Source organism: Bombina bombina, chromosome 2 (assembly GCF_027579735.1).
Source record: "Bombina bombina isolate aBomBom1 chromosome 2, aBomBom1.pri, whole genome shotgun sequence".
Lineage (NCBI taxonomy): Eukaryota > Metazoa > Chordata > Amphibia > Anura > Bombinatoridae > Bombina > Bombina bombina.
The window spans coordinates 398,787,554-398,815,059 of NC_069500.1; the positions used below are offsets into that span (position 1 = coordinate 398,787,554).

The 27,506-nt window shown below is 39.5% G+C and overlaps 1 protein-coding gene across 1 annotated transcript in view; it reads left to right on the plus strand.

Moving 5' to 3' along the window:
• The first annotated feature begins 17,085 nt into the window (after positions 1 to 17,085).
• Positions 17,086 to 27,506, plus strand: part of LOC128648916 (E1A-binding protein p400) — a 684,550-nt gene continuing 674,129 nt past the window's right edge. Inside the window, exons 1-2 of the mRNA XM_053701874.1 lie at positions 17,086 to 17,158; positions 19,122 to 20,479. Of these exons, the coding sequence (XP_053557849.1) occupies positions 19,154 to 20,479 (1,326 nt within the window). The 5' untranslated portion in view covers positions 17,086 to 17,158; positions 19,122 to 19,153. The remainder of the gene's footprint in view (positions 17,159 to 19,121; positions 20,480 to 27,506) is intronic.

The following is a 27,506-nucleotide window of genomic DNA, read 5'->3' on the forward strand; positions in this document are numbered from 1 at the left end:
ATTTTTGTTGTTGTAATTTTTTAAAAACCCAAAGGCTCCTTTCAGAGCCATTTAGCTAATTTAATTTAATTTAAAGAGTATTTAACCCCTAGCTTGCCAGTGATCGCTATAAATCACTGGCATTAGCATAGCTGTACATTTTTGCTGTCTGTGCATTTTTTTAGGGGTTAATTTTTGTTGTTGTCATTTTTTAAAAACCCAAAGGCTCCTTTCAGAGCCATTTAGCTAATTTAATTTGATTTAAAGAGTATTTAACCCCTAGCTTGCCAGTGATCGCTATAAATCACTGGCATTAGCATAGCTGTACTTTTTTTAAAAAAAACCCAAAGGCCATTTAGTTAATTTAATTTAAAGAGTATTTAACCCCTAGCTTGCCAGTGATCGCTATAAATCACTGGCATTAGCATAGCTGTACTTTTTTTTAAAAAAACCCAAAGGCCATTTAGTTAATTTAATTTAAAGAGTATTTAACCCCTAGCTTGCCAGTGATCGCTATAAATCACTGGCATTAGCATAGCTGTACTTTTTTTAAAAAAAACCCAAAGGCCATTTAGTTAATTTAATTTAAAGAGTATTTAACCCCTAGCTTGCCAGTGATTGCTATAAATCACTGGCATTAGCATAGCTGTACTTTTTAAAAAAACAAACAAAGGCCATTTAGTTAATTAATTAATTTTGGTTTTCTGTGACAGATACAAAAATGTCACAGAAAAGATATAGTGTTGAGGAGGCGTATGCCATCCTTGCGTCAGAGTCAGATGCCTCTATGTCTGACTCAGACCCCAATTTTGACCCTGCCATATGCTCAGATACATCATTAGATGCAGTCTCAACTGATAGTGATGTATCTGTGGCTGCTAGCCCCCCTGCCAGCCCCCCTGCTAGCCCCCCTGCCAGCCCCCCTGCTAGAAGGAGGCGTGTTGCTGCCATTGCCGCTGAAGAGTGGGTAACGCCTCATCTCCAGAGGCCAGATATCCCACCCTTCACAGCAAATGCTGGCATAAATATAGATGTGGCAGGTTTTAGCCCCCAACAGTTTCTGGAGGTGTTTCTGGGTGATGATGTATTGGGGAACATTGTCGCCCAAACTAATTTATATGCCCATCAGTACCGTGCTGCAAAGCCTGAAACATATTTGGCAAAGCAGCAATGGGCCCCCATCAATGTGCCAGAATTTAAAAAATTCTGGGCATTGACTATGCTGATGGGCATCATAAAGAAACCCTCCGTTCGCTCCTACTGGAGCAGTAGCCCCATCTGCTCTACCCCCATTTTCTCCCAGAGTATGTCGAGGCAGAGATATGAAATGATTCTTCATTTCATGCACTTCAGCGACAACAGCCTGTGCCCCCCTAGGGAGCATCCCCAATTTGACAGGCTGTATAAAATCCGCCCCCTGATTACCCACTTTTCTGCCAGGTTTGCAGAGGCTTATACACCTGGAAGGAATATATGCGTTGATGAATCCCTGATGAAGTATAAGGGAAGGCTGGGATTCAAGCAGTATATTCCTTCCAAGCGCTCCAGGTATGGGGTAAAGGTGTATAAGCTCTGTGAGAGCGAGACTGGGTATACTCAGGCCTTCCGGGTGTATGAGGGAAAGGATAGCCACCTTGACCCTCCAGGTTGCCCAGAACATATGGGAACCACTGGCAAGATTGTCTGGGACCTGATATTACCCCTAATGAACAAAGGGTATCACTTGTACTTAGACAATTTTTATACAAGTGTCCTTTTGTTCAAGCTACTGTATTGCTTTGATACAGTAGCTTGCGGTACTATTAAAAAGAACCGCAAAGGTTTCCCAGGACAACTTGTACGCACCCGGCTACGAAGGGGGGAGACCTCTGCTCTGCGCCAAGAGGAGCTGTTGGCACTGAAGTACAGAGACAAGAAGGATGTATACCTTCTTACCACCATCCACACAGAGAGGACGGTGGCGGTCTCTGTACGTGGAAGAGCTGAGATCATAAGGAAGCCAGTGTGCATCAAGTCTTATAACAGACATATGGGTGGGGTTGATCTGGCAGATCAGCTGCTGCAGCCCTACCTAATTATGCGGAAGACAAGGGCCTGGTACAAAAAGGTTGCAATTTACCTAATGCAGATTGCAACCCACAACGCTTTTTTGTTGTTCAAAAAAGCAAACCCCGGAATGAAACTGACTTTTTTACAATTTCAGCTCCAGATCATTTCGGGGATTTTGTACCATGATGCACCTGCTCCCCGGGCGGTGATGGGAGAGAGCAGAGTTGGGGCTACTCATTTTAATTTTTAAAATCCCCCCTACTGCCGCAAAGCAGAGACCACAAAAAAAATGCAGAGTCTGTACCAAGAGGGGGCAGAGAAGGGACACTGTATATCACTGTCCTGATTGCCCTGGACAGCCTGGACTCTGCATTGGGGACTGCTTCAAGCGGTACCATACAATGGTCAATTTTTAAAAAATAAATAAATTTGCTGTTATTTTTTTTTGTTATGTTTACTGTTAAATTTTTTGTTATTTTTTTACTTTTAATGTGCCAGATTTTTACATTTCACTAATATATTTTTTTTTCTAAAATGGGGCTGTTCTTTTTTTTTTTTTTACAAAAACCCCTGTCAAACCTATGCATGGGGACATAGGTGTACTCAGGGTGCCTAGCAGAAAACAACCTGTAGTATTTTTTTGCACTAACTTACAACAGTCTCTCCTAAATCATAGTCAAAAAGCAATGTGTGTGTAAAAATGAAAATTGAAAAAATGCCACCATACACTTTCTCCAATTTTTTTAGCTAAAACAGTTACTTCAAATGCATCAAAGCACACCATATACAATACCTTGGGGTGTCAACATTTCAAAAATATGCACATTCATGGCAATAAATAAAAGTGGGGTTTACAATAGGCCCCAAACTAAAGATAGGCCTATCAGAAGAAATACTCTCACTTAATAACTAAAATCACAAGTCATAAAATTGTAACATAACCTTCCCAAAATCCTGGCAAACCTATGCATGGGGGGCATAAGTGTACTCAGGGTGCCTAGCAGAAAACAACCTGAAGTATTTTTTTGCACTAACTTACAACAGTCTCTCCTAAATCATAGTCAAAAAGCAATGTGTGTGTAAAAATGAAAATTGAAAAAATGCCACCATACACTTTCTCCAATTTTTTTAGCTAAAACAGTTACTTCAAATGCATCAAAGCACACCATATACAATACCTTGGGGTGTCAACATTTCAAAAATATGCACATTCATGGAAACAAATAAATTGGGGTATGTTAAAATACCCCCAAAAAGACAATAGGCAAAGAAAATATGTTAAATGTGAAAAAAAAATCACAAACGCATGTTGGACATTTGGCATTACACCCCCCGAACAAGCCAAGAAACTTATGCATAGGTGGTATCACTGTACTCAGGAGATGTTGGTGAACACATATTGGGGTCTTCTTTGGCAGTAACACATAACAGGAGCTGAGAATTCATGTCTAAAGTACAATGTGTGTGAAAAATAACACACAAAAAATGACTGCCTAATAGTTTGACAAAGAATTAGTGCATGGAAAGTGTTAAAATACCAGCATTTGAAATACCCTAGGGTGTCTACTTTTCAAAAATATATGGTTTGATGGGGGTAAATTACATTGGCCGGCTTCAGAAATGTCCTACATAGGACATGGGTGCATGGGATGTGAAAATTCCAAGTTGAAAAACTGGAATGCGCCCCCTAAAAATAAGGCCTTTTAGCCCCCAGAGAACCCAACACACCTATACATGGGTGGTATCACTGTACTCAGGAGATGTTGTTGAATACATATTGAGGTTTTTTTTGGCAGTAACACATAACAGGGACTGAGAATATATGCCTAAAGTACAACGTGTGTGAAAAATAACACAAAAAAAATGACTACCCAAAAGTTTGACAAAGACTAGTGGTTGAAATAGTGCATGGAAAGTGTTAAAATACCAGCATTTGAAATACCCTAGGGTGTCTACTTTTCAAAAATATATGGTTTGATGGGGGTAATTTACATTGGCCGGCTTCAGAAATGTCCCAAATAGGACATGGGTGCATGATGACAGATGTGAAAATTCCAAGTTGAAAAACTGGAATGCGCCCCCTAAAATTACGGCCTTTTAGCCCCCAGAGAACCCGACACACCTATACATGGGGGGTATCACTGTACTCAGGAGATGTTGTTGAATACATATTGAGGTTTTTTTTGGCAGTAACACATAACAGGGACTGAGAATATATGCCTAAAGTACAATGTGTGTGAAAAATAATGCAAAAAAATGACTACCTAAAAGTTTGACAAAGACTAGTGGTTGAATTAGTGCATGGAAAGTGTTAAAATACCAGCATTTGAAATACCCTAGGGTGTCTACTTTTCAAAAATATATGGTTTGATGGGGGTAATTTACATTGGCCGGCTTCAGAAATGTCCCAAATAGGACATGGGTGCATGATGACAGATGTGAAAATTCCAAGTTGAAAAACTGGAATGCGCCCCCTAAAATTAAGGCCTTTTAGCCCCCAGAGAACCCGACACACCTATACATGGGGGGTATCACTGTACTCAGGAGATGTTGTTGAATACATATTGAGGTTTTTTTTGGCAGTAACACATAACAGGGACTGAGAATATATGCCTAAAGTACAATGTGTGTGAAAAATAATGCAAAAAAATGACTACCTAAAAGTTTGACAAAGACTAGTGGTTGAATTAGTGCATGGAAAGTGTTAAAATACCAGCATTTGAAATACCCTAGGGTGTCTACTTTTCAAAAATATATGGTTTGATGGGGGTAATTTACATTGGCCGGCTTCAGAAATGTCCCAAATAGGACATGGGTGCATGATGACAGATATGAAAATTCCAAGTTGAAAAACTGGAATGCGCCCCCTAAAATTAAGGCCTTTTAGCCCCCAGAGAACCCGACACACCTATACATGGGGGGTATCACTGTACTCAGGAGATGTTGTTGAATACATATTGAGGTTTTTTTTGGCAGTAACACATAACAGGGACTGAGAATATATGCCTAAAGTACAATGTGTGTGAAAAATAATGCAAAAAAATGACTACCTAAAAGTTTGACAAAGACTAGTGGCTGAATTAGTGCATGGAAAGTGTTAAAATACCAGCATTTGAAATACCCTAGGGTGTCTACTTTTCAAAAATATATGGTTTGATGGGGGTAATTTATATTGGCCGGCTTCAGAAATGTCCCAAATAGGACATGGGTGCATGATGACAGATGTGAAAATTCCAAGTTGAAAAACTGGAATGCGCCCCCTAAAATTAAGGCCTTTTAGCCCCCAGAGAACCCGACACACCTATACATGGGGGGTATCACTGTACTCAGGAGATGTTGTTGAATACATATTGAGGTTTTTTTTGGCAGTAACACATAACAGGGACTGAGAATATATGCCTAAAGTACAATGTGTGTGAAAAATAATGCAAAAAAATGACTACCTAAAAGTTTGACAAAGACTAGTGGTTGAATTAGTGCATGGAAAGTGTTAAAATACCAGCATTTGAAATACCCTAGGGTGTCTACTTTTCAAAAATATATGGTTTGATGGGGGTAATTTACATTGGCCGGCTTCAGAAATGTCCCAAATAGGACATGGGTGCATGATGACAGATGTGAAAATTCCAAGTTGAAAAACTGGAATGCCCCCCCTAAAATTAAGGCCTTTTAGCCCCCAGAGAACCCGACACACCTATACATGGGGGGTATCACTGTACTCAGGAGATGTTGTTGAATACATATTGAGTTTTTTTTTGGCAGTAACACATAACAGGGACTGAGAATATATGCCTAAAGTACAATGTGTGTGAAAAATAATGCAAAAAAATGACTACCTAAAAGTTTGACAAAGACTAGTGGTTGAATTAGTGCATGGAAAGTGTTAAAATACCAGCATTTGAAATACCCTAGGGTGTCTACTTTTCAAAAATATATGGTTTGATGGGGGTAATTTACATTGGCCGGCTTCAGAAATGTCCCAAATAGGACATGGGTGCATGATGACAGATATGAAAATTCCAAGTTGAAAAACTGGAATGCGCCCCCTAAAATTAAGGCCTTTTAGCCCCCAGAGAACCCGACACACCTATACATGGGGGGTATCACTGTACTCAGAAGTTGTTGTTGAACACATATTGAGGTGTTTTTGGTCAGTAACATATAACAGGAACTGAGAATCCATGCCTAAAGTACAATGCGTGTGAAAAATAACACACCAAAATGACTACCCAAAAGTTTGACAAAGACTGGTGGTTGAATTAGTGCATGCAAAGTGTTAAAATACCAGCATTTGAAATACCCTAGGGTGTCTACTTTTTAAAAATATATGGTTTGATGGGGGTAATTTGCATTGTCCGGCTTCAGAAATGTCCCAAATAGGACATGGGTGCATGACGACAGATGTGAAAATTCCAAATTAAAAAACTGGAATGCGCCCCCTAAAAATAAGGCCTTTTAGCCCCCAGAGAACCCAACAGACCTATACATGGGTGGTATCACTGTACTCAGGAGATGCTGCTGAAGACATATTGGGGTGTTATTTGGCAGTAACCCTTAGCGTTCTCAGTAAATGTATTCTTGAATTGCTATTTTGTCAAAAAATCACCACTTTTTTTTTTTTTTTTCAAACTTTGGCATAGATTGGTGGTAAAATAGTTGCATGGAAAGAGTCAAAATACCCCATGTTTAATACCTTAGGTTGTGTTCTTTTAAAAAATATATATATGTGAAGGGTTAATCAGGGATTCCTGACAGATATCAGTGTTCCAATGTAACTATCGCTAATTTTTTTAAAAATTTTTTGGAAATAGCAAAGTGCTACTTGTACTTATTGCCCTATAACTTGCAAAAAAAAGCAAAGAACATGTAAACATTGAGTATTTCTAAACTCAGGACAAAATTTAGAAACTATTTAGCATGGGAGTTTTTTGGTAGTTTTTGAAGTGTAGGAGATTTTGAGGGTCAAAGTTAAAAAAGTGTGTTTTTTTCAATTTTTTCCTCATATTTTATAAAATTTTTTATAGTAAATTATAAGATATGATGAAAATAATGGTATCTTTAGAAAGTCCATTTAATGGCGAGAAAAACGGTATATAATATGTGTGGGTACAGTAAATGAGTAAGAGGAAAATTACAGCTAAACACAAACACCGCAGAAATGTAAAAATAGCCTTGGTCCCAAACGGACAGAAAATGGAAAAGTGCTGCGGTCATTAAGGGGTTAAAGGGTTAATAACCATTGGGCCACTAATTTCACTATGAATATATACAGGGTAGATTCCCCCTCCATGACATGCAATTGTTTTTAGCCTGGCCCAATGGTGTTTTAGGCACAGAAATTAATGCCAACACGGGCATTGGTGCTGTAATTGTTAGGGTTTTTTCCTGACTTGTTTGCCATGTGCTGCTGGCAGCCATTTTACTCACCTCTCTTCCTGACTATGGTGCATTGTGGGGGATGCTGCTCACTTCCTGCACTTCCTTTTATGGCCAGACTGGTTTACATCATCCATGTGAGACAGGATGCAGTGTCAGAATTGTGATGTCATCACTTATTATTTAAAGGGCCTCTGTTCAGTATGCTTTGCCCTTGCGTTGTCTCAGACCTGTTTGTGAGAGCTCCTGTGTATTACCTGGCTGTCTGACGTCCTTCCTGGTTCCTGATCCCTGGCTTGTTCCTGACTCTGCTGTTCTCCTTGTTCCTGATTCCGGCTCGTCTGACTACTCGCTTTGGATCCTGACTCGGCTTGTCTGACTACCAGCTCTGGTTTTGATTCCTGGCTTGTTATTTGACTTGTGGACTTTTTATTATTTTTTGATATTAATAAAGGCGTGATTATTTTTGCACTTCTCGTCTCAGTCTGATTCCTGGCACCCTGACAGTAATTACCATTTTTGAATAAGTAACAGATATTTTCGAAGGGTTAATAACCATTAGGCCACTGATTTCACTATGAATATATACAAGGTAGACCCCCCTCCATGATATGCATTTGTTTTTAGCCTGGCCCAATGGTGTTTTGGGCACAGAAATTGATGCCAACACTGGCATTGGTGCTGAAATTACAATTTTTGAATAAGTAACAGATATTTTCAAAGGGTTAATAACCATTGGGCCACTTATTTCACTATGAATATTACAGGGTAGATCCCCCTCCATGACATGCAATTGTTTTTAGCCTGGCCCAATGGTGTTTTGGGCACAGAAATTGATGCCAACACTGGCATTGGTGCTGTAATTATTATTTTTGAATAGGTAACATATTTTCAATATTCATAGTGAAATCAGTGGCTCAATGGTTATTAACCCTTTAAAAATATCAGTTACTTATTAAAAAATGAGAATTAGAGCACCTATGCCATTGGGTCAGGCTAAAAACAATTGCATGTCATGGAGGGGGATCTACCCTGTATATATTCATAGTGAAATCAGTGGCTATTAACCCTTCAAAAGGAGGGTAGCTAGCATTCTCTACCTTATGGTTCTTTTTGTTTTTATATACATTTTGAATTTTAATAAATCTTTTTTATATAATTTTATTTAACATAGGGACCATACTTGCCTTACTCATCTATCTACTATCTACCACTCCCCAAGGGAGCCCTTGGCTGCATATACTGCAGCATCTATTTAGCACTTTTTAGTATTCATCACTACTGAGACTCGAGAGTATCTGGGTTCCTGTGTTCCTGCTATCGATAGGTCCAGTGAACTGGGTCACTGTTGAACATCCAGTCTGCCTCTGATAGCACTGTCTGAGTGCTCTTCATAAATGTGAGTACCCTGACTAGGGATATATACACTGACCCTACCTGGTTATACTACTGGTACACACAGGCGCCCTGTCTGTTTTCTCTCTCCAGACTCTGATGATATCTCATTCCTATATCCAGGCTAATCAGTGAGCTGGTTCGCTGTTAAATATCCAGTCTGTACCTAATAGCACTGCCTGAGTGCTCTTCACAAATGTGAGTACCCTGATTAGGGATCATAGTTGGTGAACATATTATATTATTACTGATACACACAGGCGCCTCTCTTGTTCTTTTAAAATTTTCAGTTATTAAAAAATGGTAATTACAGCACATATGCCAGTGTTGGCATCATTTTTTGTGTGCCCAAAACACCATTGGGCCAGGCTACAAACAATTGCATGTCAAGGAGGGGGGTCTTCCCTGTATATATTCATAGTGAAATAAGTGGCCCAATTGTCATTAACACTTTGAAAATATCAGTTACTTATTAAAAAATAAGAATTAGAGCACCTATGCCAGGATTGGCATCAATTTCTGTGCCCAAAACACCATTGGGCTAGGCTAAAAACAATTGCATGTCATGGAGGGAGATCTACCCTGTATATATTCATAGTGAAATCAGTGGCCCAATGGTAATTAACCCTTTGAAAATATCAGTTACTTATTCAAAAATGAGAATTAGAGCACCTATGCCAGGATTGGCATCAATTTCTGTGCCCAAAACACATTTGGGCCAGGCTAAAAACAATTGCATGTCATGGAGGGGGATATACCCTGTATATATTCATAGTTAAATCAGTGGCCCAATGGTTATTAACCATTTGAAAATATCAGTTACTTATTCTAATATAAGAATTAGAGCACATATGCCAGGGTTGGCATTCATTTCTGTGCCCAAAACACCATTGGGCCAGGCTAAAAACAATTGCATGTCATGGAGGGGGAAATAACCTGTATATATTCATAGTGAAATCAGTGGCTGAATGGTTATTAACCCTTTGAATATATCAGTTACATATTCAAAAATGAAAATTACAGCACCTATGCCAGGGTTGGAATCAATTTGTGCCCAAAACGCCATTGAGCCAGGCTAAAAACAATTGCATATCATGAAGGGGGATCCACCCTGTATATATTCATAGTGAAATCAGTGGCCCAATGGTTATTAACCCTTTGAAAATATCAGTTACTTATTCTAATATAAGAATTAGAGCACCTATGCCAGGGTTGGCATCAATTTCTGTGCCCAAAACACCATTGGGCCAGGCTAAAAACAATTGCATGTCATGGAAGGGGATATACCCTGTATATATTCATAGTGAAATCAGTGGCCGCTGGGTTATTAACCCTTTGAAAATATCAGTTACTTATTCAAAAATGAGAATTACAGCAACTATGCCAGGGTTGGCATCAATTTCTGTGCCCAGGCTAAAAACAATTGCATGTCATGAAGGTGGATCTACCCTGTATATAATTATAGTGAAATCAGTGGCCCAATGGTAATTAACCCTTTGAAAATATTAGTTACTTATTCAAAATAGTAATATTTGTATTGGTGCCAACATATGCCCTTTTTTCCCAGTTTGTATATCCAATTGTTGTATAAAGGGATTCCACCTCTGTGTAACTACATTATATGAATCATATTATTATTTAAATAAAACCTATTTTTTTATTTTAACCCCTTAATGACCGGACCATTTTTCAATTTTCTTACCCTTAATGACAATGGCTATTTTTACATTTCTGCAGTGTTTGCGTTTAGCTGTAATTTTCCTCTTACTCGTTTACTGTACCCACACATATTATATACCGTTTTTCTCGTCATTATATGGACTTTCTAAAGATACCATTATTTTCATCATATCTTATAATTTACTAAAAAAAAAAAAGATAAAATATGAGGAAAAAATGGAAAAAAACACACTTTTTCTAACTTTGACCCCCAAAATCTGTTACACATCTACAATCACCAAAAAACACCCATGCTAAATAGCTTATAAATTTTGTCCTGAGTTTAGAAATACCCAATGTTTACATGTTCTTTGCTTTTTTTGCAATTTATGGGGCAATAAATACAAGTAGCACTTTGCTATTTCCAAACCACTTTTTTTCAAAATTAGCGCTAGTTACTTTGGAACCCTGATATCTGTCAGGAATACCTGAATATCCCTTGACATGTATATATTTTGTTTTAGAAGACATCCCAAAGTATTGATCTAGGCCCATTTTGGTATATTTCATGCCACCATTTCACCGCCAAATGCGATAATAATAAAAAAAAAAGTTCACTTTTTCACAAATTTTGTCACAAACTTTAGGTTTCCCACTGAAATTATTTACAAACAGCTTCTGCAATTATGGCACAAATGGTTGTAAATGCTTCTCTGGGATCCCCTTTTTTAGAAATAACAGACTTATATGGCTTTGTGGTTGCTTTTTGGTAATTAGAAGGCCGCTTAATGCCGCTGCGCACCACACGTGTTTTATGCCCAGGAGTGAAGGGGTTAATTAGGGAGCTTGTAGGGAGCTTGTAGGGTTAATTTTAGCTTTAGTGTAGTGTAGTAGACAACCCCAAGTATTGATCTAGGCCTATTTTGGTATATTTTATGCGACCATTTCACCGCCAAATGCGAGCAAATAAAAAAAAAAACTTTACATTTTTCACAATTTTAGGTTTCTCACTGAAATTATTTACAAACAGCTTGTGCTATTATGGCAGAAATTGTTGTAAAAGCTTCTCTGGGATCCCCTTTGTTCAGAAATAGCAGATTTATATGGCTTTGGCGTTGCTTTTTGGTAATTAGAAGGCCGCTAAATGCTGCTGCGCACCACACGTGAATTATGCCCAGCAGTGAAGGGGTTAAATTAGGTAGCTTGTAGGGAGCTTGCAGGGTTAATTTTAGAGATCAGCCTCCCACCTGACACATCCCACCCCCTGATCCCTCCCAAACAGCTCTCTTCCCTCCCCCACCCCACAATTGTTACCGCCATCTTAAGTACTGGCAGAAAGTCTGCCAGTACTAAATAAAAGTTTTTTTTTTTTTTAAATAAAAATTATAAAATATTTTAGTTGTGATGGACCCCTGCCTTAGCACCAACCTCCCTGATCCCCCCTCCAGCTCTCTAACCCTCTGCCCTACCTAATTACCGCCATCTTGGGTACTGGCAGCTGTCTGCCAGTACCCAGTTTGGCCCCACAAACCAAACTATTTTAATTTTATTTATAACTTTTATTTGTATGTTTAATTATTTCTGTAGTGTAGCAGCCCCCCCACAATACCCCCACCCCTCCCCCTCCCAGATCCTTTTAAATGTAAAAAAAACCAAAAAACTTTTTTTCCCCTTCCTTTTTCATTGGTGTCAGTGTGGCTAATGCGCGCATGTGCACGTGCACGCGCGCCCACGCACATCCATGCACGTGTACGCGCGCATCGTGCACGCGCGCGCACACGCTCCCTCCTCCCACCGGACAAAGGCACCATCGGCACCATCACTACCGGTGCAGAGAGGGCTACAAAGTGTCTCTCTCTGCATCAGAGTTTTGTAAAGGGGTATTGCAGGATGCCTCCATATTGAGGCATCACTGCAATACCCTCAGAGCTGCTGGAAGTGATTGTGATCACTTCCAGCACTCTGTTAGACAACTGACGTACCAGGTACGTCTATTGTCATTAACTGCTTGTTAATGCATGACGTACCTGGTACGTCAGTTGTCATTAAGGGGTTAAAGCAGTCTGACAAAAAATTTGAATAAGAAACCAACTTCCATGAATAAGAAACAGAATTTCACAAATAAGAAACAGCTTTAATAAGAAACCAACTTCCTTGTCGTAAAAAAGTGCTGGTTCTGAAAGGACCTAAAAGTTTTGCAGTAAAATGTTGTTGGATACAGAAGTGTCTGTATGTGTTTGTGTGGAAAACATTTTAATTTGTGTGTATTTGTCTAAATTAGACATGGATCCGGCAGGATCCGGCTGTTTTTCTGTAAAAAAGTACTGGTTCTGAAAGAACCCAAATGTTTTGCAGTAAAATGTTGATGGAAATGTTAGATGTCTTCCAGGAGCTACTGCTCACAGGGATAAGAATCGTATTTTGAGAATTGTTAAGGCAGCAGGAAAGGGAAGTGAGTTAGATGTGTTTGTACATTTAGGAACAAATCATGTTGTGCTGTTCAGAAAGAGTTTTGTGACCTAGGTAATCTTTTAGAGACTGTGGCATCAACTCTATCATTTTCTGCTATTTTACCTGTGTATGACCAGGAAGCAGGAAAGATGGAGCGGATAACAACATTTAATTCTTGGTTAGATAAGTGGTGCAGGGAACGAGGATTTGCTTTTATTGGCCATTATAGCTCTGTTTGGAAAGATACTAGGTTATTTAGGAGAGATGGCTTGCATTTGGATGCTAAAGGAACAGAGTATCTGGGAGAGGAGTTCAAATACTTTATTAGAAATCATTTGAACTAATAAAGGGGGGTAGCATTAATATATCCACCTGCCCCCCACAGCATGCCAAAACTGTTAGTCCAAGTAACAATTCTAGAAATTCTAGTAGAAAAATTCTTCGTGCCATGAGCACAAATGCTCGCAGCTTAGGAAATAAATTACCTGAACTCATTTCAATAATGACTAGGGACAACTTGGATTTAGTAGCTATAACAGAAACATGGTACAATGATTTGCATGACTGGGACATAGTCATACCTGGATACAGGTTATTTAAAAAGAACAGAGTAGGAAAGAAAGGTGGAGGAGTTGCTTTGTATGTAAATGAAAATATAAAGGTTACTGAAATTGTAGGAACAAATGATGAGGTGGAAAGTATTTGGGTGACTTTGGAAATTGGAGATAAAAATGTTTTTAGAATAGGGGTTGTATATAGGCCTCCATTGCAGGATGAAAAACTGGACAATCTGTTATTAGATGAAATAACCAAAATGACCATGAAGGTTATAGTACTGGGGGACTTTAATTTGCCAGATATAGACTGGAAGATTCCTTCTGCTAGATCGGCTAGAAGCAGGTATATTCTTGAATCTCTGCTAGGGGAATCACTTGAACAATTAGTCAAGGAACCAACTCGTAAGGAAGCTATATTAGATCTAATACTTACAAACAGTGATACAGTTTCAGATGTGTCTGTAGGTGAGAACTTAGGATCCAGTGATCATCAATCTGTTTGGTTTAGTATTCATGTTCAGGAACTGTCCACCCAGACTAAAACAAAAGTTTTAGACTTTAGGACGGCAGATTTTTCATTAATGGGAGAATACCTAAAAAACTATTTAAAGGGGAAAACTCTTATTACAGGGGTTCAAGAACAGTGGGAATTTGTGAAAGGTGCCATTTTAGATGCAACCGCACACTGTATTAGACATGTCTGTAAAAGTAAAAGAAAGCGGAAACCAATTTGGTTTTCCAAAGAAGTAGCACATGCTGTAAAGACAAAAAAGATAGCTTATAAAAATTACAGACACACACAAACAGATGATGATATGAAAATATGGAGACTCCAACAAAAAAAGACTAAGCAGTTAATTAGGAAGGTTAAAGCTCATGCAGAAGAGAAGATAGCACAGTCAGTAAAACATGGGGACAAAACATTCTTTAGATATATCAGTGAAAGAAGAAAAAATAAGGTAGGAATAGTAAAATTGAAATCAGTTGATGGTAGAATAATAGAAGGAGATAAGCAGATTGCAGACTGTCTCAATGATTACTTCTGTTCTGTTTTCACTAAAGATTGTGAAGATACAATGTCTACATTAAGGGATGCTACGCAAAATAGAAACAAGCTTAACAGTAATCTTTTTACAGAGGATGAGGTTTTGTTAGCATTATCAAAAATAAATGTTACAAAGGCAGTGGGTCCTGATAATATTCATCCAAGGTTTTTAAAAGAACTTCGATCAGTGCTAACTGTCCCATTAACTGATCTGTTTAATCAGTCACTATTAACAGGAGCTGTCCCAGATGATTGGAGAATAGCAAATGTAATACCTCTTCATAAAAAGGGCAGTAGAGAAGAATCTGGCAACTACAGGCCAGTTAGTTTAACTTCAGTAGTAGGGAAATTAATGGAAAGCCTCTTAAAAGAAAGAATTATGACTTACATAAAGACAAACAATTTAGAGGACCAAAATCAGCATGGTTTTACTTCAGGGAGATCATGTTAGACTAATCTAATTGACTTCTTTGATTATGTAACAAAAGTATTAGACAAGGGAGGAGCAGTTGATGTAGCATATCTAGATTTCAGCAAAGCATTTGACACCGTCCCACACAATAAACTTATTCACAAACTATATCTCCTTGGTCTAGATTCAAAAATTGTGAACTGGGTGGAATGCTGGCTTAAGGACAGAAAACAAAGTGTCTTAGTAAATGGAGTTCATTCAGCAGAGGGGGCTGTTACTAGTGGTGTTCCTCAGGGGTCAGTTCTTGGGCCTGTTTTGTTTAACATATTTATCTGCGATATCAGCAAAGGGCTACAGGGGAAAGTATGTCTCTTTGCAGATGATACAAAAATTTGCAACAGAGTGGATGTTCCAGGGGGGGTAGACAAAATGAGAAGTGATATACAACAATTGGAGGATTGGACAAACGACTGGGATCTAAAGTTTAACACAGCAAAGTGTAAAATAATGCATTTAGGGAAGAAAAATCCAAATGTTAATTACAGACTTAATGACACTTTACTGACTGTTACAGATGAGGAACAGGACTTGGGAATTATTATTTCAGATGATTTAAAACTTAGTAAACAATGTAGTAATGCAGCGAGTAAGGCTAGCAGAATGCTTGGATGTATTGGTAGAGGTATTTGCAGCAAAAATAGTAAGGTTCTTATGCCACTTTATAGATCATTAGTTAGGCCTCATCTTGAGTATTGTGTGCAGTTCTGGAGGCCATATCTTCAGAAGGATATTAACAAACTTGAATCTGTGCAAAGGAGGGCTACCAAAATGGTACATGGTCTAAAAAATAAAACTTACCAGGATAGGCTCAATGACCTAAATATGTATAGCTTAGAGGAGAGAAGGGAAAGAGGTGATATGATAGCAACTTTCAAGTACATTAAAGGGTTTAGTAAAACTGAGGCTGTGGGTATTTTACATAAAATGGAAAATTCAAGAACAAGGGGTCATGAGCTCAAGCTAAAGGGTAGTAGATTCAGGAGTAATTTGAGGAAGCACTTCTTTACAGAAAGAGTGATTGATTTATGGAATAAACTTCCTCAAGAGGTAGTAGCAACAAACACTGTGAGGGGACTTTAAAAATGCATGGGACAAGCATAGGGCTATCCTACGAACTAGATAACTTTATACTGTTAGGTAAGGTCGGGCAGACTTGCTGGGCCTATGGCTCTTATCTGCCGTCAAAATCTATGTTTCTATGATCCAGAAGTGTCTGGATGTGTTTGTGTGGAAAACAGTCACTTAAATTTGTGTGTATCTGTCTAATTCAGGCATGGATCCGGCTTTTACCCACACCCCTATAATCTGACATAATCTCACTTTCAGAATATGCTACTGTACCTGGGGAACATATCTGGTAAATATCTATTTGATGTGTCTCATATTTTTTGTTGCTATGGCACTAAATGTAATCATATTATAGTCTATGGGCATTCAATTGTGCCATTCACCCTTGTCATTCCATAGAAAGCAGCTATAATGATAATTTGAAGTAATCTCACTTTGAGAATATGCTACTGTGCCTGGGGAACATATCTGGTAAACATGTCTCATAGTTTTGTTGCTTCAACACTTTTAATTTTACATCCCATTAAATTCTATGGGCATTCCATTTTGTCATTCACCCTTTTAATTCGTTTTAGTACAAGCACAATTTAACCTGTGCACACTTGTAAACTAGCCCTGCATTGCCTAGAATCATATTTCACTTCATATTGTGCAAATTTAGAAGATAGGAATTTGTCAGTATATACAAAAATCATGTTTTCTTCCATTATAATATTTTAGGAGACATAAAAAAAACTAAAAAAACACGGTTGAGTACAACTGCAGTAGACATTATGAACTGCTAGATTCCCAACTAAAGTGAAATAAATGTTAAATAACATAAACACTGCACATTTGCAGCTTTCCTAGAAAGATTTAGCATACGTTTCACCGACTAAGCAAGACTATTATCGCATTTCCCTATTTGCTCCTTCATCGCATCGTCTATTTAACATCCAATCACTACGCAGACAAAATAACTGGTCCTCCGAGAGCTCGGCTGAAGTCTTTGTTTTCTCATTTTACTGCGCATGCGTATGTTCTCCTTGTTTGTTGTCCCCTTCGGGTTTCCGTAGATCACTGTTGACAGTCGAGATCGGTGGTACTGGTACCTGATGGGGTAGACAGGTGAGCTTGGTCGGCAATATTTTAAGAGGAGGGCATGGGGGAGGGGCCACACCGGAACTCGATTAGCTGCTGTCCGTGGTGCTGCTCATGTCACCGAGCTTGGGCCTTTTTAGACCGGGGCCTGCACTGCCCCCTCCCGGCCTCACTGCGCTTATAGGCTGTCTGTCACCTGCCAACTGATGTCCATCCCCTATGTGTCCCCGAGCTGTCACCTGCTGTTAAGGCTTACGGCCTGCGATCACATTCCCGTGCGTTGCCTATACTTTTCTACAATGGGTGCAGCATCCCTTAGTGTCATCTACTGTAGGATGCTCGCTGTCACCTCGTATGCTCTTTGGGATACGCGGGTCCAGTGTTCACTGAGCTGATCTGCATGTATTTTATGTCGTCAGTTTTCACCTTGTCTTTAATATTTTATGTTTTTCTCAAAGTAATGGCTTTGTATGTGGTAAGTTAAAGGGACACTGAACCCAAATTATTTCTTTCATGATTCAGATAGAGCAGGCAATTTTAAGCAACTTTCTAATTTACTCCTATTTTCAATTTTTCTTCGTTCTCTTGCTATCTTTATTTGAAAAAGAAGGCATCTAAGCTTTTTAATGAGTTCAGGACTCTGGACAGCATTTTTTTTTATTGGTGGATGAATTTATCCACCAATCATTAAGAACAACCCAGGTTGTTCACCAAAAATGGGCTGGCATCTAAACTTACATTCTTGCATTTCAAATAAAGATACCAAGAGAATGAAGAACATTTGATAATAGGAGTAAATTAGAAAGTTGCTTCAAATGTCATGCTCTATCTGAATCACGAAAGAAAAAATTTGGGTTCAGTGTCCCTTTAATTAAAGCAGCTGATTTTTCCATCACACAATTATTTTATTCCATTATCAATGTAGGTAACATATACAAACCATACATATGGACTTTGAAGTACAACATCTAACCCCAAAATAAAGCTCCACAGAAGGGACAGTTTCACTGCAGAACAAATTGGCTTTAGGTGATTTACAGTGTTTTGTAACAATTTAGGTAAATGAAATCAGCCAAGCTTGTTTGTATTTTTTAAGCATTTGTTTTTGGATGTTAAATATTTGAAGTAATAAAATATTGACTTCAACACAAATAGTTAAAGGGATGCTGAACCCATTTTTTTTCTTTCATAATTCAGATAGAACATGCAATTTTAAGCAACTTTCTAATTTACTCCTATTATCAAATTTTCTTCGTTCTCTTGCTATCTTTATTTAAAAAGCAGGAATGTAACGCATTTGAGCCGTCCCATTTTTGGTTGAGAACCTGGGTTATGCTTGCTTATTGGTGGGTAAATATAAGCCTCCAATAAGCAAGCGCTATCCATGGTGCTGAACCTAAAATTGTCTGGCTAGTAAGATTTACATTCCTGCTTTTAAAATAAAGTTAGCAAGAGAACAAAGAAAAATTGATAATAGGAGTAAATTAGAAAATTGCTTAAAATTTTACGCTCTATCTGAATCATGAAACAAAAATTGCGTTCAGCTTACGAGTCGGCCCATCTTTGGTTCAGCACCTAGGTAGCGCTTGCTGATTGGTGGCTTCATTTAGCCACCAATCAGCAAGTGCTATCCAGGGTTCTGAACAAAAAATGGGTTGGCTCCTATGCTTACATTCCTGCTTTTTTTCAAATAAAGATACTAAGAGAATGAAGAAAAAATAATAATAGGAGTAAATTAGAAAGTTGCTTAAAATTGCATGCTCTATCTGAATCATGAAAGAAATCATTTGGGTTCAGTATCCCTTTAAGTATTAAAAAGTAGATGTAGCACAACGGGAAAATAAAATAAGTAAATCTAAGGTCTAAAATTGGAATGAATGTGAAGTGAATTATACTGAATAGGCTGTTGATTATCTTTGAATTTCTGCAAACTGAACTTATTAAATAGTTATCTATTATTGCTTTTGTTTCTTTCCTTTTTCTAATAAAGTGTTCAAATTCAAAAATTCTACAAAGGTAACAATGCATCATGGCAATGGAGCCCCAAGCACTCCCCGGCAGCTCCAAAGATCCAGATCCTTCACTGGTAATGAGGGTGAAGAGCCATCCTTGCAGACAAATTTACCACAGTCTCCTGCACAATCATATGCTCCGGCTGTCAGTTCCTCTGGACCCCAGTCTCCCAGTTTTCAAATACAGCAGCTCATAATGAGCAGGAATCCTGTAGCTGGTCAGAATGTAAATATTACCCTGCAAAATGTGGGTCAGGTTGTGGCAGGAAACCAGCAAATAACTTTGACTCCACTGCCAATCCCCAATCCTGCCTCACCTGGTTTCCAATTTAGCAACCAGCCAAGAAGGTTTGAACATGGATCACCGTCCTATATCCAAGTTACTTCCCCAATGTCACAACAGGTCCAGACTCAAAGTCCTACACAACCCAATGCTGTTCCAATCCAAACACTGCAAGGAGTAAGAACTGGGACTGCTGGAGCCAGTTTAGGTATGTGTAGCCAGAGTCCAACACGTGGATTTGTTGATGCTAGTGTACTGGTGAGACAGATCAGCTTGAGTCCATCAAATGGTGGGCACTTTGTTTTTCAAGAGGGCTCTGGAATTGCACAGCTTGCACAAGGAACCACAGCACCAGTACAACTTCCATCTGGCACAACACAGGCAAGCATGAGGGAACGGAGACTGTCACAGCCACATTCTCAGACTGGTGGCACTATTCATCATCTGGGACCTCAAAGCCCTGTGGCAAGTGGCGCAAATATGCCTACTCTTACTACTCCTAGTCACATAACAACTACAAATTTACCACCACAGATCAGCAGTATTATTCAGGGCCAGCTTATTCAGCAGCAGCAGGTACTACACAGCCAACAGCTAGGCAGAACTATCAGTTTTGATCGGACATCTGGAGGGATGATAGCCGGTGTGGCTGGAACCTCAACCTTTGGGTTAACTTCACCTCCACCTCCAACAAGTCCTTCACGAGCCACTGGTCCACAGGGATTGTCTAGTCTTCCTCATACACCAGCTATAAGTACTACACTGAAGAAACAGAGTAAGAAGCTGGAGGAGATCCCTCCTGCAACTCAAGAAGATGCTCGGATGAGGAAGCAGTGCTTGGAGCATCACCACAAAACTATGAAAGGTCTAAAGGAAGCATTTAAAGAGTATCTGATTGAGTTGTTTTTCCTGCAGCACTTTCAGGGAAACATGATGGATTTTTTGGCCTTTAAGAAAAAACCCACCATGGGCCTCCAAGGTTATCTCCGACAAAATGATTTGGATTTGGAAGAAGAAGAGGAGGAAGAACAGTCTGAGGTCATCAATGATGAGGTAGGATAGAAGTGCTTCCTATGTTTTTTTCTGTGGTTGCAATGGTTTTTATGATACACTTAGAATACAAAACCATACAGTCCCCTATAGTCATATCCAGGGCCAAACATTATTTAAAAGTCACCTTTCTCTTAATGACCGCCTATGTGTATAAAGGAATTAAGATTGTCACTCACATTGGCCCTTTGTTCTATATTAGTTTCATTTTCTCTTTATGCATTTTGTATGGACACTACCACCTCCAGATAACCTAGTCAGTAAGATAGTTTTGTTTAATTATGTCACTATCTATATGGAGTAAATCATTTGAAGATTTTCATTTCATATTTGCTTTAAAGCTGACTTGGTTAATATTCAGCTGATATAGCTGAAACCTGTTCTAAACTCAGAAGACTTGCCTTTAAATAAAATATTTTCTTATTACGTAAAAGGGTCAATAGAATAGAAATATTAGGACTATTAACATATATTAAAGGAACTGCTTACAGCTGCAGCATACCAATGTCTTTTATGGCCCTTTAAGGGATTTACTGACAATCTAGAGAAAGAAAACTATGTTCAAAGAAAAGAGTTAAAGGGATATATAACCTAAAATATTTATTTTATGATTCAGATAGAGAGTACAAGTTTAAAAAGTTTCCAATTTACATCTATTATCAAATGTACTTAATTTTCTTGGTATATTTTGTCGAAAAAGCAGGTAGGTAGGCTAAGGAGTGTGCACTGGAGCAATATATGGCAGCAGTTATGCAAGAATACTTTTAACAGTATATAAAAACATTTGCAAGAGCACTAGATGGCAGCAGTGTTTGCTGTCATGTGGTGTTTCACACACATGCACGCTACCCACCTAATTTTTCTCTTTAATAAAGAATACCATGAGAGTGAAAATTTGATAATAGAAGTACTTTGGGAAAAAAAATTAAATTGTAGGCTCTATCTGAATCCTGAAAGACAAATTTTGGGTTTCATGTCCCTTTAATGAGGTATGAAACCCAAAATTTTTCTTTTGTGATTCAAATAGCGCATGCAGTTTTAAATGAATTTCTAATTTGTTGTTGTGGATAGATGAAGATACTACTTATCTAAAGTGCAAAAGAACATTTAAAGGGACATGAAACACAATTTTTTTCTTTCATGGTTTAGAAAGAACATGCAGTTTTCAACAACTTTCCAATGTACTTCTATTATTTAGTTTGCTTCACTTTCCAATTTACTTCTATTATCTAATTTGCTTCATTCTCTTGATATCCTTTCTTAACCCCTTAAGGACCGGGCATTTCAGGCTAAAACTTCCCCAAAAGACCAGAGAATTTTTAGCATTTTTGCCATCACTACATGTAAACAGAAATAAAGCCTTTTTATATTTACCTATCAAAACTATATATTTGTTTTTTAGTAGACAACCCAAGTATTGACTTAGGCCCATTTTGGTATATTTCATACCACCATTTCACCGCCAAATGCGATCAAATAAAAATAATCGTTAACTTTTTCACAAACTTTAGGTTTCTCACTGAAATTATTTACAAACAGCTTGTGCAATTATGGCACAAATGGTTGTAAATACTTCTCTGGGATCCCCTTTGTTCAGAAATAGCAAACATATATGATTTGGCATTACTTCTTAATTAGAAGGCTGCTAATTGCAGCTGCGCACCACACTTGTATTATGCCCAGCAGTGAAGGGGTTAATTAGGTAACTTGTAAGGTTAATTTTAGCTTTAGTGTATAGATTACCCTCCCACCTGTCACATCTCACCCCCTGATCCCTCCCTGAACCCTCTCAAACAGCTCTCTTCTGTCCCCCACCCCCCCAAAGGTCACCCCCATCTTAAGTACTGGCAGAAAGTCTGCCAATATGAAAATAAAAGGCTTTTTTTAAAATATATTTTCTGCAGTGTAGGATCCCCCCAACTCTCCCCCCTCCAGTTTGCATTATTTATTACTTGTTTTTTTTTTATTTATTTAAAAAAAAAAAAATTGTAGTGTAGCTGCCCCCCCCTCATTACCTTACCCCGCCTCCCAGATCGCTTTCCCACCCTTTCCACCACTTTCTACCATAGGAGCCCCCTCTCCCTCCTCCCCCCTCCCCCCATTCCCCTCACTCGCTCTAATTTTTTTTTTTTGTAGCGTAGCGGTCCCACCCGCTCCTGCCCCCCACCAGCAATGGGCCGCCCACCCGCCTTCCTCCCAACCCTCCCACACCACCAACGATCGGCACCACCGCTGTCCAATGCAGAGAGGGCCACAGAGTGGATCTAAGTCCAATTATAAGAGAATATTGTATGCAATATTATATTTGTCTGTTGTATTTAACTTGCATTAGTGCATACAGTTTGTTTTTTGAATACCAGGCAAACAACATATTCAAAGAGAATAAATTAAATACTTAAAGTGATAGTCAAGTCAAAAGTAAACTTTCATGATTCAGATAGAGTTTGCAATTTTAAGCAACTTTCTAATTTACTCCTATTATCAATTTTTCTTCATTCTCTTTGTATCTTTATTTTAAAAAGCAGGAATGTAAGTTTGGAAGCCGGACAATTTTTGGTTCAGCACCTGGGTAGCAGTTGCTGATTAGTGTCTAAATGAAGCCATCCAATCAGCAAGCACAACCAAGGTGCTGAACTAAAAGTGGGCCTGCTCCTAAGCTTACTTTTCAGTTTTTTTAAATAAAGATACCAAGAGAATGAAGAGAAATTGATAATAGGAGTAAATTAGAAAGTTGCTTAAAGTTGCATGCTCTATCTGAATCATGAAAGTTTATTTTTGACTAGACTATCCCTTTAAGTACCGAATACATATCTTATAACTTAAAAGATTAAACTTTGCTCGGTAGGGGTTTTGTGTTTTGGCAGAATAATCACAAAATTTAGGAACTGTGGGTAAAATTAGTCTTGGTTCCTTAGTTACTGGGATTTGTCAAGCCCAGGAATAAATAATTACATCATGTAAATACCATAAGAAAAAAGTATTTCTCCAACATAGGTGTGTCCGGTCCACGGCGTCATCCTTACTTGTGGGATATTCTCCTCCCCAACAGGAAATGGCAAAGAGCCCAGCAAAGCTGGTCACATGATCCCTCCTAGGCTCCGCCTACCCCAGTCATTCTCTTTGCCGTTGTACAGGCAACATCTCCACGGAGATGGCTTAGAGTTTTTTAGTGTTTAACTGTAGTTTTTATTATTCAATCAAGAGTTTGTTATTTTGAAATAGTGCTGGTATGTACTATTTACTCAGAAACAGAAAAGAGATGAAGATTTCTGTTTGTATGAGGAAAATGATTTTAGCAACCGTAACTAAAATCCATGGCTGTTCCACACAGGACTGTTGAGAGCTACTAACTTCAGTTGGGGGAACAGTATGCAGTCTCTTGCTGCTTGAGGTATGACACATTCTAACAAGACGATGTAATGCTGGAAGCTGTCATTTTCCCTATGGGATCCGGTAAGCCATGTTTATTACGATCATAAATAAGGGCTTCACAAGGGCTTATTAAGACTGTAGACTTTTCTGGGCTAAATCGATTCATTATTAACACATATTTAGCCTTGAGGAATCATTTTATCTGGGTATTTTGATATAAGAATATCGGCAGGCACTGTATTAGACACCTTATTACTTAGGGACTTTCCCAAAGCATAAGCAGAGCCTCATTTTCGCGCCGGTGTGGCGCACTTGTTTTTGAGAGGCATGGCATGCAGTCGCATGTGTGAGGAGCTCTGATACTTAGAAAAGACTTTCTGAAGGCATCATTTGGTATCGTATTCCCCTTTGGGCTTGGTTGGGTCTCAGCAAAGCAGATACCAGGGACTGTAAAGGGGTTAAAGTTTAAAACGGCTCCGGTTCCGTTATTTTAAGGGTTAAAGCTTCCAAATTTGGTGTGCAATACTTTTAAGGCTTTAAGACACTGTGGTGAAAATTTGGTGAATTTTGTACAATTCCTTCATGTTTTTTTCGCAATTGCAGTAATAAAGTGTGTTCAGTTTAAAATTTAAAGTGACAGTAACGGTTTTATTTTTAAACGTTTTTGTACTTTGTTATCAAGTTTATGCCTGTTTAACATGTCTGAACTACCAGATAGACTGTGTTCTGAATGTGGGGAAGCCAGAATTCCTATTCATTTAAATAAATGTGATTTATGTGATAATGACAATGATGCCCAAGATGATTCCTCAAGTGAGGGGAGTAAGCATGGTACTGCATCATTCCCTCCTTCGTCTACACGAGTCTTGCCCACTCAGGAGGCCCCTAGTACATCTAGCGCGCCAATACTCCTTACTATGCAACAATTAACGGCTGTAATGGATAATTCTGTCAAAAACATTTTAGCCAGAATGAACACTTGTCAGCGTAAGCGCGGCTGCTCTGTTTTAGATACTGAAGAGCATGGCAACGCTGATACTAATATCTCTGAAGGGCCCCTAACCCAGTCTGATGGGGCCAGGGAGGTTTTGTCTGAGGGAGAAATTACTGATTCAGGGAACATTTCTCAACAGGCTGAACTTGATGTGATTGCATTTAAATTTAAGTTGGAACATCTCCGCATTCTGCTCAAGGAGGTATTATCCACTCTGGATGATTGTGACAAGTTGGTCATCCCAGAGAAGCTATGTAAAATGGACAAGTTCCTAGAGGTGCCGGGGCTCCCAGAAGCTTTTCCTATACCCAAGCGGGTGGCGGACATTGTTAATAAAGAATGGGAAAGGCCCGGTATTCCTTTCGTCCCTCCCCCCATATTTAAAAAATTGTTTCCTTTGGTCGACCCCAGAAAGGACTTATGGCAGACAGTCCCCAAGGTCGAGGGAGCGGTTTCCACTTTAAACAAACGCACCACTATACCCATAGAGGATAGTTGTGCTTTCAAAGATCCTATGGATAAAAAATTAGAAGGTTTGCTTAAAAAGATGTTTGTTCAGCAGGGTTACCTTCTACAACCAATTGCATGCATTGTCCCTGTCGCTACAGCCGCATGTTTCTGGTTCGATGAGCTGATAAAGGCGGTCGATAGTGATTCTCCTCCTTATGAGGAGATTATGGACAGAATCAATGCTCTCAAATTGGCTAATTCTTTCACCCTAGACGCCACTTTGCAATTGGCTAGGTTAGCGGCTAAGAATTCTGGGTTTGCTATTGTGGCGCGCAGAGCGCTTTGGTTGAAATCTTGGTCGGCTGATGCGTCTTCCAAGAACAAGCTACTTAACATTCCTTTCAAGGGGAAAACGCTGTTTGGCCCTGACTTGAAAGAGATTATCTCTGATATCACTGGGGGTAAGGGCCACGCCCTTCCTCAGGATCGGCCTTTCAAGGCAAAAAATAAACCTAATTTTCGTCCCTTTCGTAGAAACGGACCAGCCCGAGGTGCTACGTCCTCTAAGCAAGAGGGTAATACTTCTCAAGCCAAGCCAGCTTGGAGACCAATGCAAGGCTGGAACAAGGGAAAGCAGTCCAAGAAACCTGCCACTGCTACCAAGACTGCATGAAATGTTGGCCCCCGATCCGGGACCGGATCTGGTGGGGGGCAGACTCTCTCTCTTCGCTCAGGCTTGGGCAAGAGATGTTCTGGATCCTTGGGCGCTAGAAATAGTCTCCCAAGGTTATCTTCTGGAATTCAAGGGACTTCCCCCAAGGGGGAGGTTCCACAGGTCTCAGTTGTCTTCAGACCACATAAAAAGACAGGCATTCTTACATTGTGTAGAAGACCTGTTAAAAATGGGAGTGATTCATCCTGTTCCATTAAGAGAACAAGGGATGGGGTTCTACTCCAATCTGTTCATAGTTCCCAAAAAAGAGGGAACGTTCAGACCAATCTTAGATCTCAAGATCTTAAACAAGTTTCTCAAGGTTCCATCGTTCAAGATGGAAACCATTCGAACTATTCTTCCTTCCATCCAGGAAGGTCAATTCATGACCACGGTGGATTTAAAGGATGCGTATCTACATATTCCTATCCACAAGGAACATCATCGGTTCCTAAGGTTCGCATTCCTGGACAAGCATTACCAGTTCGTGGCGCTTCCTTTCGGATTAGCCACTGCTCCAAGGATTTTCACAAAGGTACTAGGGTCCCTTCTAGCTGTGCTAAGACCAAGGGGCATTGCTGTAGTACCTTACTTGGACGACATTCTGATTCAAGCGTCGTCCCTTCCTCAAGCAAAGGCTCACACGGACATCGTCCTGGCCTTTCTCAGATCTCACGGATGGAAAGTGAACGTGGAAAAGAGTTCTCTATCTCCGTCAACAAGGGTTCCCTTCTTGGGAACAATAATAGACTCCTTAGAAATGAGGATATTTCTGACAGAGGCCAGAAAAACAAAGCTTCTAGACTCTTGTCGGATACTTCATTCTGTTCCTCTTCCTTCCATAGCTCAGTGCATGGAAGTGATCGGGTTGATGGTAGCGGCTATGGACATAGTTCCTTTTGCGCGCATTCATCTAAGACCATTACAACTGTGCATGCTCAGTCAGTGGAATGGGGATTATACAGACTTGTCTCCGAAGATACAAGTGAATCAGAGGACCAGAGACTCACTCCGTTGGTGGCTGTCCCTGGACAACCTGTCACGAGGGATGACATTCCGCAGACCAGAGTGGGTCATTGTCACGACCGACGCCAGTCTGATGGGCTGGGGCGCGGTCTGGGGATCCCTGAAAGCTCAGGGTCTTTGGTCTCGGGAAGAATCTCTTCTACCGATAAATATTCTGGAACTGAGAGCGATATTCAATGCTCTCAAGGCTTGGCCTCAGCTAGCGAGGGCCAAGTTCATACGGTTTCAATCAGACAACATGACAACTGTTGCGTACATCAACCATCAGGGGGGAACAAGGAGTTCCCTAGCGATGGAAGAAGTGACCAAAATCATTCTATGGGCGGAGTCTCACTCCTGCCACCTGTCCGCTATCCACATCCCAGGAGTGGAAAATTGGGAAGCGGATTTTCTGAGTCGTCAGACATTGCATCCGGGGGAGTGGGAACTCCATCCGGAAATCTTTGCCCAAGTCACTCAGCTGTGGGGCATTCCAG